This window comes from Pygocentrus nattereri, chromosome 27, assembly GCF_015220715.1.
Source record: "Pygocentrus nattereri isolate fPygNat1 chromosome 27, fPygNat1.pri, whole genome shotgun sequence".
NCBI classification, from domain to species: Eukaryota; Metazoa; Chordata; class Actinopteri; order Characiformes; family Serrasalmidae; genus Pygocentrus; species Pygocentrus nattereri.
Genome location: NC_051237.1, coordinates 2,733,999 through 2,753,900, shown reverse-complemented (window position 1 = coordinate 2,753,900; position 19,902 = coordinate 2,733,999). Strand labels below are relative to the sequence as shown.

General features: G+C 40.7%; 1 protein-coding gene across 3 annotated transcripts in view; it reads left to right on the top strand.

The window, feature by feature from the left end:
• Positions 1–19,902, top strand: part of col16a1 (collagen, type XVI, alpha 1) — a 140,640-nt gene that overhangs the window by 35,270 nt on the left and 85,468 nt on the right. For all 3 annotated transcript variants that reach the window (XM_017693165.2, XM_037535433.1, XM_017693156.2), the window contains exons 5-8: positions 2,080–2,203; positions 2,570–2,851; positions 6,885–6,965; positions 9,677–9,751. In XM_017693165.2, coding sequence (XP_017548654.2) covers positions 2,080–2,203; positions 2,570–2,851; positions 6,885–6,965; positions 9,677–9,751 — 562 coding nt within the window. The remainder of the gene's footprint in view (positions 1–2,079; positions 2,204–2,569; positions 2,852–6,884; positions 6,966–9,676; positions 9,752–19,902) is intronic.

Genomic DNA, 19,902 nt, shown 5'->3' with positions numbered 1-19,902 from the left:
AGCGAAGCCCATAAAGACATGGATGAGTCCTGACCTCAACCCGATAGAACACCTTTGGGATGAATTAGAGTATCCAATATTGGTGTCTGATCTCACAAATGCACTTCTGGAGAAATGGTCAAAAATTCCTGTGTTTACACTCCTAAACCTTGTGGAAAGCCTTCCCAGAAGAGTTAAAGCTGTTATAGCTGCAAAGGGTGGCCCGACATATTAAACCCTATGGCGTAAGAATGGGATCTCGCTTAATTTCATATGCCTGTGAAGGCAGACGAGCAGATACTTTTGGAAATATAGTGTGTGTGTGTGAGTGTGTGTGTGTCTATATATGTGTGTGTGTGTGTGTGTGATATACAGTGCATCCGGAAAGTATTCACAGCGCTTCACTTTTTCCACATTTTGTTTTGTTACAGCCTTATTCCAAATTGAATTAAATTAATCTTTTTCCTCTAAATTCTACACAAAATACCCCATTGTGACCATGTGAAAAACGTTTTCTCGAGAGTTTTGAAAATTTATTAAAATTAAAAAACAAAGAAATCATATTTACATAAGTATTCACAGCCTTTGCTTAATACTTTGTAGAACCACCTTTGGCAGCAACTACAGCCTCAAGTCTTTTTGAATATGATGCCACAAGCTTGGCACACCTATCTTTAGGCAGTTTTGCCCATTCTTCTTTGCAGTACCTCTGAAGCTCCATCAGGTTGGATGGGAGACGTCTGTGCACAGCCATTTTCAGATCTCTCCAGAGATGTTCAATCGGATTCAAGTCTGGGCTCTGGCTGGGCCACTCCAGGACATTCACAGAGTGGTCCTGAAGCCACTGCTTTGAGATCTTGGCTGTGTGCTTCGGATCGTTGTCCTGCTGAAAAATGAACCGTCGCCCCAGTCTGAGGTCAAGAGCGCTCTGGAGCAGGTTTTTATCCAGGATGTCTCTGTACATTGCGGCATTCATCTTTCCCTCTATCCTGACTAGTCTGCCAGTTCCTGCTGCTGAGAAACATCCCCATAGCATGATGCTGCCACCACCATGCTTGACTGTAGGGATGGTATTGGCCTCGTGATGAGCAGTGCCTGGTTTCCTCCAAACATGACGCCTGGCATTCACACCAAAGAGTTCAATCTTTGTCTCATCAGACCAGAGAATTTTGTTTCTCATGGTCTGAGAGTCCTTCAGGTGCCTTTTTGCAAATTCCAGACGGGCTGCCTTGTGCCTTTTACTAAGGAGTGGCTTTCGCCTGGCCACTCTGCCATACAGGCCTGATTGGTGGATTGCTGCAGAGATGGTTGTCCTTCTGCAAGGTTCTCCTCTCTCCACGGAGGAACGCTGGAGCTCTGACAGAGTGATCATTGGGTTCTTGGTCACCTCCCTGACCAAGGCCCTTCTCCCCCGATCGCTCAATTTAGACGGCCGGCCAGCTCTAGGAAGAGTCCTGGTGGTTCCGAACTTCTTCCATTTACGAATGATGGAGGCCACTGTGCTCATTGGGACCTTCAACGCAGCAGTAATTTTTCTGTATCCTTCCCCAGATTTGTGCCTCGAGACAATTTTGTCTCGGAGGTCTACAGACAATTCCTTTGACTTCATGCTTGGTGTTTGCGCTCTGACATGCAGTCAACTGTGGGACCTTATATAGACAGGTGTGTGCCTTTCCAAATCATGTCCAATCAACCACAGGTGGACTCCATTTAAGCTGTAGAAACATCTCAAGGATGATCAGTGGAAACAGGATGCACCTGAGCTCAATTTTGAGCTTCATGGCAAAGGCTGTGAATACTTATGTAAATATGATTTCTTTGTTTTTTAATTTTAATACATTTTCAAAACTCTCGAGAAAACTTTTTTCACATGGTCACAATGGGGTATTTTGTGTAGAATTTTGAGGAAAAAGATTAATATAATTAAATTTGGAATAAGGCTGTAACAAAACAAAATGTGGAAAAAGTGAAGCGCTGTGAATACTTTCCGGATGCACTGTATAAAATCAAATTTCAGAAAACAGAAAACCTTGTCTCCAAACTTTTGACCAACAGTCAGTATAACCCAGTATAACCCTGCTTTATCTGTTCTCTCTATAGCCAGGTGTTTCCTCATGGACTGCCCGAGGAGTTCACTCTGGTCTTCACCCTGCTGTTGAAGAAAAAGAGTCTGAGGGATAACATCTATCTTTTCCAAATATCTGATGAACAAGGTTATCCTCAGGTACAGCCACAGAAGTCTTTTCTCTCTTTTCCCAAGCAGCTCGCTCCTTTATATTTGAAACCAATTTCTTTTGCTAATGACACAGATACAGGTTACAGGTTCCATGGGCCATTGTTTCCTCCAGCATTCACTACAGAGCGTGTTAAAGGAGTCTTCCATTAAACCTCATCATTTGAATTGAGACGTAACTAGTGTCCATTTATTGCCTGGCTGATAATAAGAAGTTAAAGACTACCTCTCCAAAACTAATGAGCTAGCACTGATTTCCTTTGCTGTAGTTCAGTCTGTGTCATTAGAAAGTGGAAATAAAACCCAGAAAATAAAGCTCCTTTCTTTCTTTTTTTTCTCCCTCTCTCCCTGCTGCAGCTGTCATTGGACTTGAACGGGCCTGAGCGTACGCTGGCTCTGCGCGCAGGGGCTGAGGGTGCAGAGGCCCCATCCGTGGGGTGTGTGTTTAGTGGGGAAGGTGTTGAGTCTCTGCTGGATCTGCACTGGCATAAAGTGGCTCTGAGTGTGCAGAAAAGAGCAGCCTCGCTGCATGTGGACTGCAGCTCCATCGAGACCAAGCCCCTGGAGCCTTGGGGCCAAATCACTACCACTGGACACACACTGCTGGTCATGAGGGCCAACGATGCTGCTCCTGTGGAGGTTAGTGCCAGATTTATGATGAAGTGGAGAATATTAACCACTTAAGCTACAAGGAACGGGAAACACATCAGTTCCTCACTTTCATAGCAATCACATTTACAGCATTTGGCATGCGTTCTTATCCAGAGCGACTTACAAAAGTGATCTATTGTTTGCACAGAAAATATGCTCTTGGCTAGGGTAAATAGGCTTGAGTCCTGAGGTGTTTATGAGCTAAGATACTGCCAGATCCCTAGATGCAAAGACACATAGATACAAATAGTACACAAGACAGAGACATTTCATGAGTGCAGGTACAAGTGCAAGATTAGTGTTCATTTTAGGTCTTCAATTGATATTTGAAGACAGCAAGAAACAACTGGGAGATGATTGTCCCACCATCTGGGTGCAAGACAGAGAACAGTCTTGTCTCTGGATTGGGTCATTTCTGGGGTAGGCATGGTCATTCAGACATACAGTTTCCAAATTTTTTCATTTGCGTAATCAGGTACACAAATAAGGCATGTGCAATGGGGCTCGATAATGCATTATTTGTTATTAGTTATCCCAGTTTTGCCTCTTGAAATGGTGAAATAGCTTAGGTGTGGAATATCCGAATAAACCTTGAGACAAATCACTAAATATTTGATTCTTTGCTGTGGGCATCCCGACCAGTAGATCTATCCATGCTCTGCCTGAAAATGCATTCTTTTAGAGCAACTGTTGTGAGATAAATGTCAGTGATGGTTTTGCTACCATGCTAACGTTAAGTTACGTGATAATGAAACTACACCCAGCATATTGTATCAGTGTAACTATCCATCCATCCATCCATCCATTTTCTAAGCCGCTTCTCCGTCAGGGTCGCGGGGGGATGCTGGAGCCTATCCCAGCAGTCATCGGGCGGAAGGCAGGATACACCCTGGATAGGTCGCCAGTCCATCGCAGGGCTGTATCAGTCTAACTATTCATATTTATTAAAAATCGATATCATTTGAAGCTAGTAATACACTCTAAATCGGGATGTTTGGACAAATACTTAATTGTGATCTCTTGCCTGTATTCTGTAAAGCTTGTCCAACTTTGCAACAGTTGTGGGTGTAAAGGTAATTTGAGTCAAAATGGTGCAGTGCCTTACATTATTGGTTCACTAGTATGGTTTCAGTATGTTATGAAGTATATCACAGTCATAGTATGTAACAACTTAACCCCTTACCAAACCATGGGTCAGCCAGCAGGCCCGAAGTTTTAGTACATACTTCTATAACCTAACAACAGCTCCATTAGTTTGCATTGCAGTCCCTGTAATTAATGAATACTAAGTCCTAGTGTGTAATAAGCCTGGAATGTCAAAGTGTTAATTGCTACATACTATGTTGTGAGTATTGTGTCCATATTAAATGGCACTAATGTGTAGTTTTGAACAAAAACGAAAGAGTAAATCTCGCAAATGCAAATCTGAGCATTTGATAAAGTCTATGAGAGCTTCATGACACAAGCAGCTGATGTTGCATCTCTCATTAAGTGAAATGGCAACCACTAAGCAGAGCAAGATTTCTAATTAAAAATGTGCTACGTAGTGCAAATTAGAGATATTGTGCTGTCTCAGTGGAGAGAGCCTTTTCAATAATCACTCTGGTTCTTTCCAAAGTTACATCTGAACATATGCAACTTTTTCTGCATGGTCTCTTAGTGGATATTCTGCTGGTGAAATGGAAAATAACTGATTTATCTGATTATCAGATAAACTAGGACCCTGTTGTCTTTGTGTATCTGAAATATTGTATGTTGAGCTGCTAGTGAGCAATGAAGGGACAGTGGGAGGAGTGAAAACCCACTCCTGTGAAAACAGATGACACCTCTCCACAATAACTGCCATAATAAAAGCACATTAAAACACAATAAAAACACAATATTATCCTATTTGCTCAGAGAAAGACAACAATCCAGTTTATTTTCAGACATGCACATTTCCGAATAAATATACTCCATCATTGTTATTGAAGAGAAAATACAACTGACGGACCTCTAAAACAGATGGAAATTGAATTTTAGCACTTTTATGAAAAATGATTAACAGGACTGTCCACTGGGGTTCAGCAACAAAACATTTTCAAGCTGAGGTGACTGAATACTCATCATACAATATGATGGGTGTTTGAGTAGCATCCCTACTAATAACTACACACTGTACATATTGAGTTCATAATAGTTACAAAATATTTCTCAGTAACTACTATAAATTATGTCCTAAGATTGATAATTGAATCATGAGCCCACAATATTAGGGGTTAATGTGATGAACTGTGTGTTAACTGTGTGTGTCCCACCTGAATGACTGAAGGCACTGCGGCAGCTCCCTTTCTTCTCCATTGCTAATTGTGTAGAACATCTCTAATACTGTAATAAGAATGGTTGCTTCCTGTGTGCTGCTGCCTGCAGGCTGAGCCAAGAGCTTTATATCTGTAAGGGATGTGTTTGTGTGTGTGTGTGTGTGTGTGTGTGTGTGTGTGTGTGTGTGTGTGTGTGTGTGTGTTTGTGAGTTACCTCAGTAAAAGTCTGGAGGAGGATGACCACAGGCACTAGTCCACAGGGCTAGTGTTAGCAGCTCTCTAAGAGCATGATGAAACGAGATCCTGCGCCTAACAGGCTGCCGTAACGAGCTTCAGCAATTGCTTATTCATCAGTTCCTCAACCCGAGCACTTAGTTGAATGATGAGTGAAGTGGTCATATGTAAAGCATCATCAAGCAGCCTTCCAGGCTCTTTCACTCGGGCACTTAAAGGAATGTTTCAGATAAAAATCAGATTTGCGCAATTTTCCCCCTTTACCCCAAATGTAGTCAGTCAGTCAGGGCATGGTTAGTGTCCAAAGTTTGCTTTTTTAGAAATGGAAATAATACATGTAAGAAGTAATAGCGGCCTAAATCACTCAATATAGTATTTGTTAGCTACCGTAGCCTTGAAGGGCCAGTGCAGAACTAAAGAAGCAAATTCCAGGCCCCATGTCTGTGCTGACCGATTGCATTTGAGGTAAGTGGAACATTGTGAACCATTCCCTTAACTCTGTCCAAATGTTCTCCACGCATTCCACTTTGTGCTGCTGTTGCTTCACATCATAAAGAATTTTTTATGCACCAATGTTTTCTCCAAGCTGTGCATCTGATTTTAACTGCTTAACCTGAAAATATACTGTATAGATCATATGTGTACATCAATTCCACATAAATAAAATATGGTACAGCAACACAGATCCATTTTTGATTATCTTGCATCTAAATTTCTACAAAATATATATGAAAATCTCCTTTATTTTCCATAAAGCCTATTTCACATCAAACTACTCTGAACAACTTTGTTTAAATCTTAGTGAATGAGTTTTGTAGTAATTGGAAAAAAGGAATTTTAAATCTTTTAAATATCAGTAGATAAAGTCTAAATAAAGGGCGACCATATAGCTGTTATCAGAACAAAACCTTGTATCTCCATTTTTGACATAATGTGGTATAATGTGAAATTACATATTTGGCATATTGCCTGTTGCTCTTTACATTGTGTGTACGTCATGATGAATGAACCAAAAGAAATTGCCTAAAAGAACTTGGAAAAAGTTCTGGTCCCATTGACTTGCATTAAAAGTAAAGTATGTTTTTCCTTCTTCTGTAAAGTTACCATTTTGGAGATACAAGGTTTTGTTCTGGCAACAGCAATAGATTTTATTCATGAGGGATTGAGGGACATGTGAATTAAGTTGCTTTTTCAGTGTAGTGCAGTTACACCATTACATATATAAGTGTAGTGGTTAACACCTCTGCCTTCTACGCTGTAGACTGGGGTTCAATCCCCCACCTGGACAAGCACCCTACACTATACCAATAAGGGTCCTTGGGCAAGACTCCTAACACCACCTTCGCCTACCTGTGTAAATTGTTTAAATTGTAAGTTGCTGTGGATAAGAGGGTCTGCCAAATGCCATAAATGTAAATGCATTAACACAAAGACTACATTTTTCATGTGAGCTGTGTGTAATGCTGTTTTTTTGTTTACTCTGTCAGGTGGACATTCAGCAGGTGATGATATATTGTGACCCCACTCTGGCCATCCAGGAGGCTTGCTGCGAAATCCCTGGCGCTCGAGTAAGAGACTTTAAAACCTAAAGTCTAATTTTATTATGTGTGTCAGTGTTGAAATGCTTATGTTTTCTCAAATCGCTGTGTTATGCTTGTCTTACAGCTGTATGCAAAAGTTTGAGCACCCCTGGTCAAATTACATTCTAAATGAAAAAAGCCAGTACACCACCTACAGGGAACAAAATTTCTGCAATTTTTAGCGCACAATTCCTGTTTATTTGTAATATATTGGAAAAATATGAAATGTAAAATGTGCAATCTTAAAACTATCACACTGGCCACATTTTATATTTTATTGAAAGAGTGGCAGACAGAACCAGACGCTCACAGACGAGGCCTGAGTTATGAAGCTTAATATCAAAAGGTTGATCCAAAAGCACAGTCGAAAAACAGAGGCATAAAGGTGAAAACCAGTGGTCCAAACATAGATAAAAGGGCAAGGCAAAAATCAAGGTCAGAAACGAGATATGGGTATGCTCAACAAGGAGACGATACTTTACAGTGAGTCCTTCTAAACAAACAGAATATATACAGGGGAAACAGCTGTGTTGCTTTAGCTTTTTAGCCTGAAAATATAATGTATTGATTATAATCAATACATTATATTTTATATTAAAAAGGATGTGTTGCTGTACCATATCTTATTTATGTGGAATTGATGTACACATATAATTATATGTGTACATCAATTCCACATGAATACGATATGGTACAGCAACACATCCTTTTTTAGCTTATGTTGCATCTAAATTTCTACAAAATATATATGAAAATCTCTTTTTTTTTATCTGGCAAGGTTCGACTCTTCAGAGTCCTGAGTCATGCGATGAAGCGAGGAGTTCTGGGAACTGTAGTCTAAGATGGCTGTTGCAGCTGTAGTTTCAGTCAGGAATCACAGCAATATGTTACATTCAGCAAATAAACATTAAATATACAATAGTATGTTTTAACGTAAGTTTTTTATTACTTATTTTCACTCAGAAAATCAACAGAACTTGAAATTTGACCGGGGGTGACCAAATTGCTTCATATGACTATACTTTTGTTTTTCTCTCGCAACAGATCTTTTAAAAGCTGTTTCATACGCTCCCCAGACTTGTTATGGCCTTATTAATAAGAGTGATAAATTGTTGAATTAAGAAATTATTGTTAACTATATTTTAAGTGTAGATGGAGGTGATTGAACTGTTGTTTTTATTTGTAATCAGTCTTTTTCATGGAAATACATTTTCATAGCTACATTCATATTGGCCTCTTTTCCAGAGAAATGTTGGCATAAAATCTATTTGACAAGTGGATGAGAATGCAGCTAATGTACCACTGAAACTCCATTTTACAAGCATAGTGCGACAATGCAGGCAAATTGCCCTGATATTTCAACAGTTTCGGTTGAGCACACAGCACCCAAAATTTCACTTAAGACTAAGAGAGAAAGCGAGACCATCTTCAGGAGAGCAATGGGTCTCATTATGAATCGGACATGCACAGAGTTGCTGCTGAATTATGCAGTAAGATGAGAATTTGTGGCCTAGCTGCATGTGGGAAGGAATGTAGGTTGATATATATTTTGATTTGGGGGGAGGGATCTCCAGGGGTCCTCATTTTTCCACAGTTGCTAGGTGATAAATCTGACATTCAGCACAGCTGGGGAAACAGTAGCGCACAGGTTAAAAAGCTCCAATATGGAGCCACAGAAGCTCACCTAGTGCTTTTTAAGATGAAGATGCTAAAAAAAAGGTGTCAAAATGTCAAAACATCCGTTTTAAAGTTTCAGACAATGATTCAAGCTGCGATCCAACATGGACGTCCCAGGTGCTGGAACTGGGCTTGAATTGTCAGGAGTGAAGAGCTACTCTTTTTTGTTTTGTGTCTTTTTTCAGGCGTCGGAATGTGCCGTCTCTCTCTCGCGCGCGGAATTGATCAGAGCTCTGGCAAGGTTCGACTCAGAGAAAACGTTCTGCTCTCACGCTGCTTCAGCCTATCTGAAATGCATCCAGCCTCCAAAATAACGTCTAGAATAGTAAAAATAAAGCGCTCAGGGGAACTCAGGAGAAAGACATATCAGAGGAAAGAAGGCCACAGGAGAAAATGCACAGCCAATTCCACTCTGGCGTTTGGAGCTGGGGTGTGTTGTTGGATCAGAAGATATTTTAGAGCTCTTATAAAACAAGGAACAGTTGGCATGACATGCCCGGTTCATCTTTATGAGCATTTAATAGCGAAGCAGTTTGAGGATGTTTTATTTGGGAGAGGACGCAAGAGCATCGTAATCATGTCGCCAAAGCTGTTAGGAGTGTGGATCTTTTTTTCTTAAGACTCCTTTCAGTCAAACATTTTAATGAGCCCTTTTAATGAGGAAGAAGCTGGCAAGTCTTCCCCGTGTGGTGTTGAGTTGGGGGTGTCTGCTCAGGGCTCCCCGTGAGCGGCGTTTAAAATGGAAACAAGGGCAACACTTGCCTCTGAACAAACGCGCCGACATTGCTTTGACAAGTTTCACAAAGGGAGGAAGGAGGTGTCTGTGATGTGGTAAGGAGTGCGGCAGACGTTTCTAAAGGACATGTGTCTTTTGGACCCTCATCCGAGACAGTCGGTGTGCTATTTTTATTTGCCAGGTAGATCAGCTTCCCGCACTCCTCCTCAAGCTCGGCTTCAGGAATGAGAGACTGTGACCGTCTTATCAGTTTGTTGTATGACCTTTGACCTCTGTCTCTTCTCAGTGCCCCCCAGATGTGCCCAAGAGTCGTCGAGCAGCAGAAAATCAGGTGGAGTTTGTGCCCAGTCCCTTCAGCCAGGTTGGTGGGCTTCAGCTTGAACTTCTTTCAACAAGTCCAGTTCTATGCTTTTAAAAATTATGGCTCTTCAAGGGTTCTTTAGGAAAGGAAATGGTTCTATATAGAACCAAGAAGACTTAAGAAACCCTTTATATGATTAAAAGGTTCTTCGCATTTTGAAAAAGTTCTTCAGATTGATGAAGAATGCGCTGTAGGTGGATATAGATCTATATAGAACTTTTATGAAAAGGGTTCTATATAGCACTAGGCTTGTAATAATAGTTGAATCCTTTTTGGTGCTATATAGAACTGTCTACAGTACAATCTTTTCACAATGCAGAGAACCCTTTAATCATGCACTTGGTTCTTTGAGTGTTCATGCTATAGAAGTGTTCTTTTTTTTTTATTTACCAAACACTTTTTTTTTTTTTTTTTACCAAACACTTGAGGAACCTTAATTTTTGAGTGTGTATACTTTTAAAAATAGAGGTCCTTAAGTGGTTCTTGATATCCTTGAGGCCCTTTGCATTATATATAGTGAAGTAGCAGCAGTGAAGCATCTGAATACACTGAAGAAAATGTCTTTTAGATGTTCGGTTGATACATTACTTACATTCAGTAGATGTATTGTTAATATGTTACTTACATTATGCAAAACCAACCTTACCCAACACCTAATCCTTACACAAAACCTAATCCTAAACTTAACCTCAACCCAAAACCTAACCCTAACCCTGGCCCTAATCCTAACCTTAAACTTAACCTCAACCCAAAACCTAACCCTAACCCTGGCCCTAATCCTAACCCTAACCTTAACCTCAACCCAAAACCTATTCCTAAGCCCCATATGCTTTTGACTGGCTGCTGTGCGCATGTATGCGCTGTAACTTTTCTGATGGCAGATTTTATGAAAGTTTAAAGGACCGTTGCCAGATTCTCAGAGTAGATCTCTGGTGAGATGCTCAGTTTGATGAGGTAGCTTTTAGAGGCAGTAAACGCCTGGTTCCTGGCATCACAGCTGTGAACAATTCAGACTCAATAAGTTTCTCCGAAATGAACATTTCAAACCACCCTGAATGACATTCAGACCACTCGGAATTACTTTCTTTACATCTTAAAGATGCAATAATGCAAAAATATTGAAACTGTGTGGAATCCTTTAAAGAACCATTCAATAGAAAGTTCTTTAGGAAATCAAATGTGGTTCTTCTGTGGCGTCACTCCAAAGAATCTGATCTGGCATCGTTATTTGTAAGAGTGTAGTCCAGTGTTTCTCAGTGCTGGTCCTGGAGCACTTCTGGTGTGCATATTTAGGTGTTTTCCTGCTCCGATCGCATCTGGTCTAACTCACTGGCTAGTTAACCCTTTATAAACTTGTTAGAGCTAGGAAAAGACTAAAATCTGCAAGATAGGTCTATTCCAGGACCTGGACATAGAATCACTTATCTTGCCTAATGTCTGTGGTCTTAAAGCTACAACCTCCTAATATACTCTATACATCCAAAACTATTCAGACAGCCCTTTGAATTGGTGGCACCTGTATTCAGTTGCACGTGTTCAGTTTGTATAATCTCCATAGAAAAGCATTGCCAGTACAATGTGACACTTTGATGCGGCCATACATGAGTCTAAGGTCACCATACCCAGTGCCAAGCATCGTCCAGAGAGATGTAAAGCCCCCCAAACTCCCAGCATTGGACTGCAGAACAGTAAAACTGTGTTCTCTGGCGTACTGGAGCTCTATCTAATATGTTTGGGATGAGCTGGATTCAAAAGTCCAGTACCTCAGCAAAGAACAAACTCCCTATTAACACCCTCGATTTCAGAAGAAGCTGGATAAGCAGGTGTCTGCGAGTCTAGTGTACTATACCTTGTGGATTACTAGTGTGTTAATTACTGTATGCCTAGTTCTTATTACAACATCATTAACCTGCATCAATAACAAGTGACCTTATACATTTCTCTTGTTGCTCACAATTGCATATGTGCAAATTAGAGCAGTGAAAATGATGGAAAACAATTAAACCAAGGTCTAACTGTTTACACGTAGGTTCGTCTGCTGCCAGAAGGTTGTGATAAACCCTCTGTTTAAAGATTCCAGGCCACTTCCTCCCAAAGGAAGAGAACAAAGACCTGCATTAGGCTGAGTTAGCTTGTGTTCAGATGCACAGCTTTAGGACTGCAGATGTTCATCTCTAAAACAAGGCCCATGTGTGGCCTTGCTGTGAGGCAAGTGTACAGAAATCAGAGGAGATCTTCCATGATGGCCCGTGTTATTCCTGTTGAGTAGGCAGAATCTGAAGGTGTTGATTAAACTGCATCGATTTTGGAACATTGGAGTCAATTTTAATTGATTATAATTTGGCCAAAAATACATTTCTCAGGCTTTTTTCTTCATAAAAAATGATGTACTGTTTTTATTGTTTATTTAATTTGTAAATAGTCCCTTCAGACACACATATGTGGTCAGTGGATTTTGGGGGGGATCCTCCTCACCCACCCAGAGAGCAAGGCCAATTATGCTCTCTTGGGCCTAATCCCATTTCTTATTTCTACCCCTACCCCTTGTTTTTGAGGGTCAACTAAGTTCCAATGGATAGTGGTTGAAATCTTCCCCTTTGAAAAGCAATGACCCTCAAATAAAAAAGAACGTTACCTCATTAACAGGCTACTAGCTCTGTTCTGTAGGCGACCCTGCCAGTCTGCAGTGATAGCAGAGGAGTGTGAAGTTCAGCTCCTCACTGCTGGGAATTATTATCACACACCCCTAATTCTTCAGCGATACAAAGCTGAAGTCAGTTATTCGCCACCTTCTTGCTCAAATTTTTGACACCTGAGATGCCAGAATGTAACTGCTGGACCATTTAAGGTCAAACTGGTAAATTAGCTAGCTAGCTATCAAATCATCAGGATACTTCTAGTGATTTTTTTAAAGCTTGGTTAGAAAAAATGGCATTAAACTAAGATAATATCATGGTTATTGTAATTCTTTAACTGAGAAATTTTAACTCCCATTTGCGGGTTCCTTTGCTTGTGCAGCCATCTTGACGTTTTTTCTTCTTTTTTTTTCCTCATAGCATTCTGTTTGGAGTGTTTTTTTTTTTTTTTTTTAACTCAATTTGGAAGTCCATGTAGCCCTAACACTTCACCCTACCTCTCTATCCCAGCAAGAATTATGGCACCCTACCCCTCAGCATGAATGCACAAATCAATGGGATAAGGACTAAGTGGTATAGGCAAAGATGAAATGGGATTGGGCCTTGCACTTCTGACCATGGATGGCTGTAGCATCACCAGGAATCAAACTGGCAATCTCCGGATGAGCCAAATCTTAGACGGTTGCGCCACTCAGGAGCCCCATCACTGTTTTTTAAACGGTCCTAAATCAAAACAAAATTATTGAATCAAATCAAAGCATTTGAGGTAAAAGGTTTTTGGAATGATAGCTTGAAAGAACCAATTTTATATCCCTGAAGAACCTTTCAGTCTTTGTAAATGACATTTGTGAGTAATGCATGAACTGTAGACTTACGATTGAATTGTTTCCTGTAGTTTTATGATTGAATCAAAATGTTGTGCTAAGAGCAGGACTGTCCAGTCTTATCCGCAAAAGGGCCAGGGTCAGTGCAGGTTTATATTCTGAATGTAACACCGGGGAGCAAGGAGGCGGATGCATACGCTGAGATAAGCGACTTTTATTGAGGGCAAATCCAGGGTTGTGGTCATGACAGTCCAGGTTCAAAGATCCAACAGGGATAGAATGAGGGACAAACATGACCAAACACAACCAAGACTAAACCCAGAGAACAAATTACAACAGAGGCTAGAATAACAAACAGCAAACGATACATCCCAAATACAGTGCATCTAACAGCAAACAAAGACCAACAAACACAAGAGGCAAACACAGGGCTTAAAAACAAAAGGATAATGAGGGAAAGGTGGAAAACAGGTGGAATGAATCAGGGGCGGAGTCAGAAAACAAGGGGCCGGACTGTGAATAAATCAAAACAAAAGCACATGACAGGACTAAAAGGTAAACAAAAGCACATGAGGAGACTAGGAGGGGCCAATCGTGACACTGACAAAGCAGGAGATCACATTATCAATTGTTTACTAATCAATTGAACAAATAAGTAGAATCAGCTGTGCTTCTGTTCGTTCTGAATCAAAACCTGCAGCCACATTGGCTGTGGCTAAGACTGAAGATGCTGTATCACCAGGTTAGAGCAGAAACAGGAGGAGGCATGAGACGAAGACGCAGCTCATAACATACAAATCGGTATTTAACCCTAATCAGCACTCTTAGCAAATGTTTAGCATCAGACCTACAGGCAGCTGAATGAGTTGCTTGACAATAGATGCTTAGCAATGCATAGATTGAGATGAACAATGGATTGGAGCTCATTCAAAAGTGCTGAATTGCCAAATTAAACCTCTACACCTACTGGGCCCTGTCCAAACAGGCAGCTCTGCTTTTTCCTGTCCTCGTACGCTCTGACTCACAATGAGCTCAGCTTTTATACTTCTCTGGCCTTCTCGTTCTCCCTCTGTTGCTTGCTGGTTGTGTCTATTTTGCATTCAGAGTGGATTGTTGGTCCTAGCTCATCTCCTCCCGTCTGTTAATGACTTGAGTGTGCGCCCTGTTCCCTGCTGCAGTTTGTTTGTCCTCCAGTGGCCCAGCATGCACTGCAAACAAAGCTGCGCCTTAACTCGCAAGCTTTTCAGAGATCTGAGCAAGGCTTCTGCTCAGCACTGACTAACATATGTAAACCCGCCGACCTTCATTCAGTCTCTCTTTCCTATCTCTCCCTTATTCTCTCTCCCTTTCTCTTTGCCCCTGCTCTTTCTCCGTACCCCTTCTGTCTTTCTCTGTCTCGCTTTCTTTCTCACTGTCTTTCAGTCTCCTCCTCTTTCTTGCTTTCTCTCTGTCCCTCCTGTCTCTATCAAATGGGCTTTGTTTGTTTGTTTGTTTGTTTCTTTCTTTGTTTCTTTCTTTCTCTCTGCCCCATCTCTCTCTTTCTTTCTATTTTTCTTGGCACAGTCTCTCTCTTTCTCTCTCTGTTTCCTATGTCTATCTTTCTATCTCCTTTTCTCTCTCATTCTCTCGTCTCGTCTCTCTTGCTTTCTCTCTGCCCTCCTATCTATATCAGTCAAGCTCTTTCTCTTTCTTTTCTTTTTCTCTTTCTCTCTGCCCCATCTCTCTCTTCTTCCCTTTTTCTTTTGGCATGTTCTCTCCCTCTCTGTCTCTCTTTCTCACCATCTATGACTGTCTTGTCTTTTCTCACTGTCCCTCTTTGTCTGTCGTTCTTTTACTCTTACACTCTCTTTCACAGTACCTCTTTGTCTGTCTTTCTCTCTTTTTCTTTCCTTCTCTGTCTCTTTTACTGTCTTTTTCTCTCATTTCATCACTGACTCCTCTGCTCAGGCCTTTTTTTGTCTTTTTCCATGTTGCGTAAAGTCATTCCAGCCAGGCTAACTCTGTTTATTTGTGTGTGTATATTATTTCTGCCAAAGTCCATTTATCAGCCCTGTAGCAGCGACATAGAAACCAGGTGTAAAAACTGCTTTAAGACGGACAATTATGGTACTTTGGATTCCTAAATGATCAAAAGTGCTGTTTTGCAGGAAGTAGCCATGTGGAATGGTGTTGCGCGATGCAGCTTGTGTGATAGGAGGGGTATAATTGCGATGAATGTGTTTGCGTGGTTGTGAGAGGGTACGTGATGGGCTGTGAGCGAGGGGCAGTAGATTTAAAGCAAGGAAGCACTTTATCATTACATATGGAAACTAACATTATCAAGTGCAGACTCAAAACTGTGGGCTGCAGTGTAGGAAAAATATTCCATATCACAGAAGTCTAGTCTACAAAATACACAGGTATATTTTGTGTATGCATGCATGAACTGCACAATTATACTTAAAATATTCACTTCTTTAGCTGTCACTACATCATATGTGAATTTTTTTACAGCACAGAAAAGAAATTTACATTAACACTTAATCCTTAACAGCCATGGAGATCAAAACTATAAGATGTTGCATAGTTTTGCTATAATAAGTTGTGCCGCTATCAGGCTGATTGCCTTGGGCGGAAAAGGCCAGCGACTCTTTAGAATCTTGTTGAACGCTGAAGTTCAGAATTGGTGAGTTAGGCATTTGTTCAAGTTTGCATCATCCCTCATGAATCTTGGTCAGTTAAAGTTAATGTTAGCTATCCGTAGCTATTTTAACTGGCCTTAGAATTATAATCGATGCATTCAAGATTATATTTAAGGTTCAAAATAGTTTTATATGGGACTATTTTTATTTTACATAAAATGCATTATATTTCTGTGCTGAAAAATGATAAAACAAATTTTATTTCTTTATTTTGATGGGCTGTTCCGGCCACTCATGATTGGGCAGGAGCATGCACAATTCTGAATGGAGCATTCACTACACGCTGAATTCAGTACATGATGTCATAGAGAAAACGCTTGTGTTGAAACCTCCGCCTGAAGTGCCGGGGATTAAACAGAAAAGTTTGAGACTGTTTCACATTTATTCGATCACGGGCACCTTTCCTTCAGCCACCAGCCCATATTTTATACTTAATCCTAAGAATGTTCGTGCTTTTAGAAAGAGCAGCCTGCGTTTTTTCCGTCAGTGTGGAATGCTTTCAAAAAAAATAAAAAGGTCAACTTTTCTGAAATGTGCCGAGTAACGTAATCGGTGATAAGTGTTGAGCCACTTTTTCCTTTTAGCACAAAAAGCGGTCCAGACAGAGCTTTTACCATCCAGAAATCACCTAGTGAGAACACAGTCTTATGGAGAAGTGGAACAGACACAAAACGGCGAAACGTCAAAGTCCTTTTACACTGTAATCATAAAAGGGAGCGTGATTGTGAGTACAGGTTTAAACCAACTGCTGCTACATTGCTGCTAAACTGATTGGATGATTGAAAATTTGTGTTTTTTTAATGTTATAAATTGGAGTTGGGTAATTGAAAAATGTCCACACTGATGTAACTGGCTGAATGAAAAATGCTCTCACTCTGGGGAAAATGGGAGACAGATCATTAAAGAAGTGAATGCCTGTGGAGATCCAGTAGCCCCGATTTAGAATTTGCATGTGGTGAATGGACATAATATGCCCACCACTTCAGACTACACGGTTATCCTAATGTCTAAAAATATGGGAAGAAAAAGGTAAATATCCTACACTCTTCAAAAATATGGTTCTTCAAGGGTTCTTTAGTAAAGAAAGTGTTTTATGTAGAACCATGAACATTCAAAGAACCGTTTGCATGATTAAAGGGTTCTTTGCATTGTGAAAGGGTTCTTCAGACTGATGGAGAATGTGCTGTAGATGGTTCTATATAGCGTGTTTTTGCAAGAGGTTTTTCTATTGTTAAAAACTTGACATTGTAACTGTAGCAGAAACCTTTTGGTGCTGTGTGGGACCCTTTTCAAAAACTGTTTTATAGAACCATCTACAGCACATTCTCCATCAATCGGTAGAACATTTCACAATGTAAAGGGTTCTTTCAGTGTTCATGGTTCTACATTCTTTACTAAAGAAACCTTTTAACCGTTTTTTTCAACAGTTCAGATTTGATTGAGTTGAGTTTGAACTGTTGATATGGCTCCTTTGTTTGTTGTGGATGTGCATCACCTGTAGTTTTTTGTTTTCTCTCATTTCCCTTCTTGCTTTGCGACACAGCTGCCTCTCTTAAATTTTCCAGAAGAGAGTGAAGTGGATGAGGGACAAGTAACAGGATTATTATGTGGGGGTTAGTCACGACATGGACCCGTGTTTCCTACATGTGGCAGCCATGTGTGTGGGTCATTAGTGGGTTAATAAAGATGCGTGTTTATCAGAGAGCTCTTCAACGTGGACTTCAGCTGCAGCCCGACATCCGGCATTTATTCAGCCCATTACTGATACCCACACACACACACACACACACACACACACACACACACACACACACACACACACACACACACACACACACACACACACGTACACATGTAGTGTATGTATAGTGTTTCTTACTGTTGTGTTTACCCCCCCCCACTCTCTATATTTTAACTGTATCTTCATTCTCTTTCTGCCTTTCTCTCTCCTCTCTCTCTCCCCTACTCTTTTTTCTGCTGTATCTTTCTCTCAGACTCACTACCTGTCTCTTATTCCATCTCTCATCTCCCTGTTTTGCAATTGTATCTCTCTCTCACTCTCTCTCTTTCTCACTCTGTCTTGCTCTGTCTTTTCTTTCTTCTTTATTTCTCTCCTTCTTTTCCTCCATCTATTTTTCTCTTTCTGTCTTTCCATCTTTTCCTCTCTCACTCTCGCCACATTGCTCTTTCTTTTTTCAGTCTCTCTCTCTCCCTCTCTCTCTATTTTAGCTGTACCTCCCACTCTTTGCCTGTCTGTCTCTTTCTCTCCCTTCTCCCTATGTCTCTCTCACTCTTTCTCTTTCCTTTCTTTTCTATTTCCTTCTTTTTTCCTGATTTGCTGTCTTTAACACTTTATCACTTTTTTTTCTCTCATTCTCTCTATTCCAGCTGTGCCTCTCTCTTTCTGCTTCACTTCTCTCTCTCTCTCTCTCTCTCTCTCTCTCTCTCTCTCTCTCTCTCTCTGTCTCTCCTTCTCTTTTTCTGCTGTACTTCTCCCTCTCCCTCCCTGTCTCTCTTTCTGCCACTCTCTTCTCTGTTTCTCTCTCTGTATCTCTCTTACACTTTCATCATCTCTTTCTTTCTTGCTCTCTTTCTGTTTTTTCTCTTTATCTCTCTTTTTCTCTCTCTGTGTCATGGTCTCTTGCTGTCTTTCCCCCATTTCTATCTTTCTCTGCCCCCTCCCCTTTCTCTCTCTTGTTCTCTGTCTTTCCCTGTCCCTCTTGTTCAGTTTCTGGTTTTTCTTTTTTCATTCTCTTGTCTTTCCCTCACCCTCTCTGTCTTTTACTTCTCTGAGGGTCTTATCACTCTGCGGGTCTGATCACTGAACTCAGGCTGACTGTAGAAGAGCTGGTGTCGTGCTCCTGGGCTGCACCAAAGCTGTTGCTTCTTCTAATGTGTTTATACAGGCCACATCTGTGTTTGTTGGTCCCCATACAGCTCATTGAGACAATGCTATATTTTTCCTGAAAAATGATGAAATTAAGAGCCATTGTCTCATATATACTTTCATGCTTTTGTATGTCTCACAGTGAAGCTAAGAAAATGTGAAATGAATGAGATCAAATATTGCTTGTTCTACAGAGATGTTCTAAAATGGCCTGGAAAGATTTATTGGTACCCGTAGTGATATTTCAAATCAGCGGTTATCTTTTAATCTTTCAATCGGCCTATTTAAATGTAGGAAAGTAGTCACTCTGCTGTTTGGTGTCATTGTTTGCACCCTACTGAACATAGACCAGAGAAAGCAAAGGATAGAGCTGTCTAAGGTGATCAGAAAGAAAATGAAAGACAAGTGTGTTAAAAGTAAAAGCCATAAGACCTGCAGTTGCAAATGTTATTAAGAAGTTTAGGTCCGTGTGATTGGACTGGACACAGCCACAAGAGGAAAATCGGCCTCAGTTGGAACAGAAGGATTGTATAAATGGTAGACGAAGATCCAAGAAAGACCAAACAGATACAAGCTGAACTCTAAGGTTAAGGTACATCACTGTCTAATGGCATCATGTGTTGCTTTCTAAGTGACAGTAGGCTCCATGGAAAACCCAGGAGGACGCCACTGTTGTATGAAAAACATAAAAAAGCCAGACTGGAATTTGCTAAAATGCATATTGACAAGTGACAATGCTTCTAGGAGAACATTCTTGGACAGATGAGTCAAAATTGTAGCTTTTAGCAAATCGCTCAGCTTTATGTGCACAGATGAAAATATGAAGCTTTTAAAGAAAAGAACACCATACCTTCTGTGAAACATGGTTCGCTTATGTTTTCCTAGGTTTGGCATGGTGTGTTTTGAGTCTGTGTAGGGCACAATGAAATCTCAAGATTGTTGCGGAATTGTGCAGTAAAACATCCTGCCCAGTGTCAGAAAGCCTTGTCTCAGTCGCAGGTCATGGCTCCTGAGAAAGGATAATGACCCAAAACACACTGCTAAAAGCACCCAAGAATGGGTAAGAACAAAACAATGGACTATTCTGAAGTGGCCTTATATGGAGCCTGATCTGAATCCTATT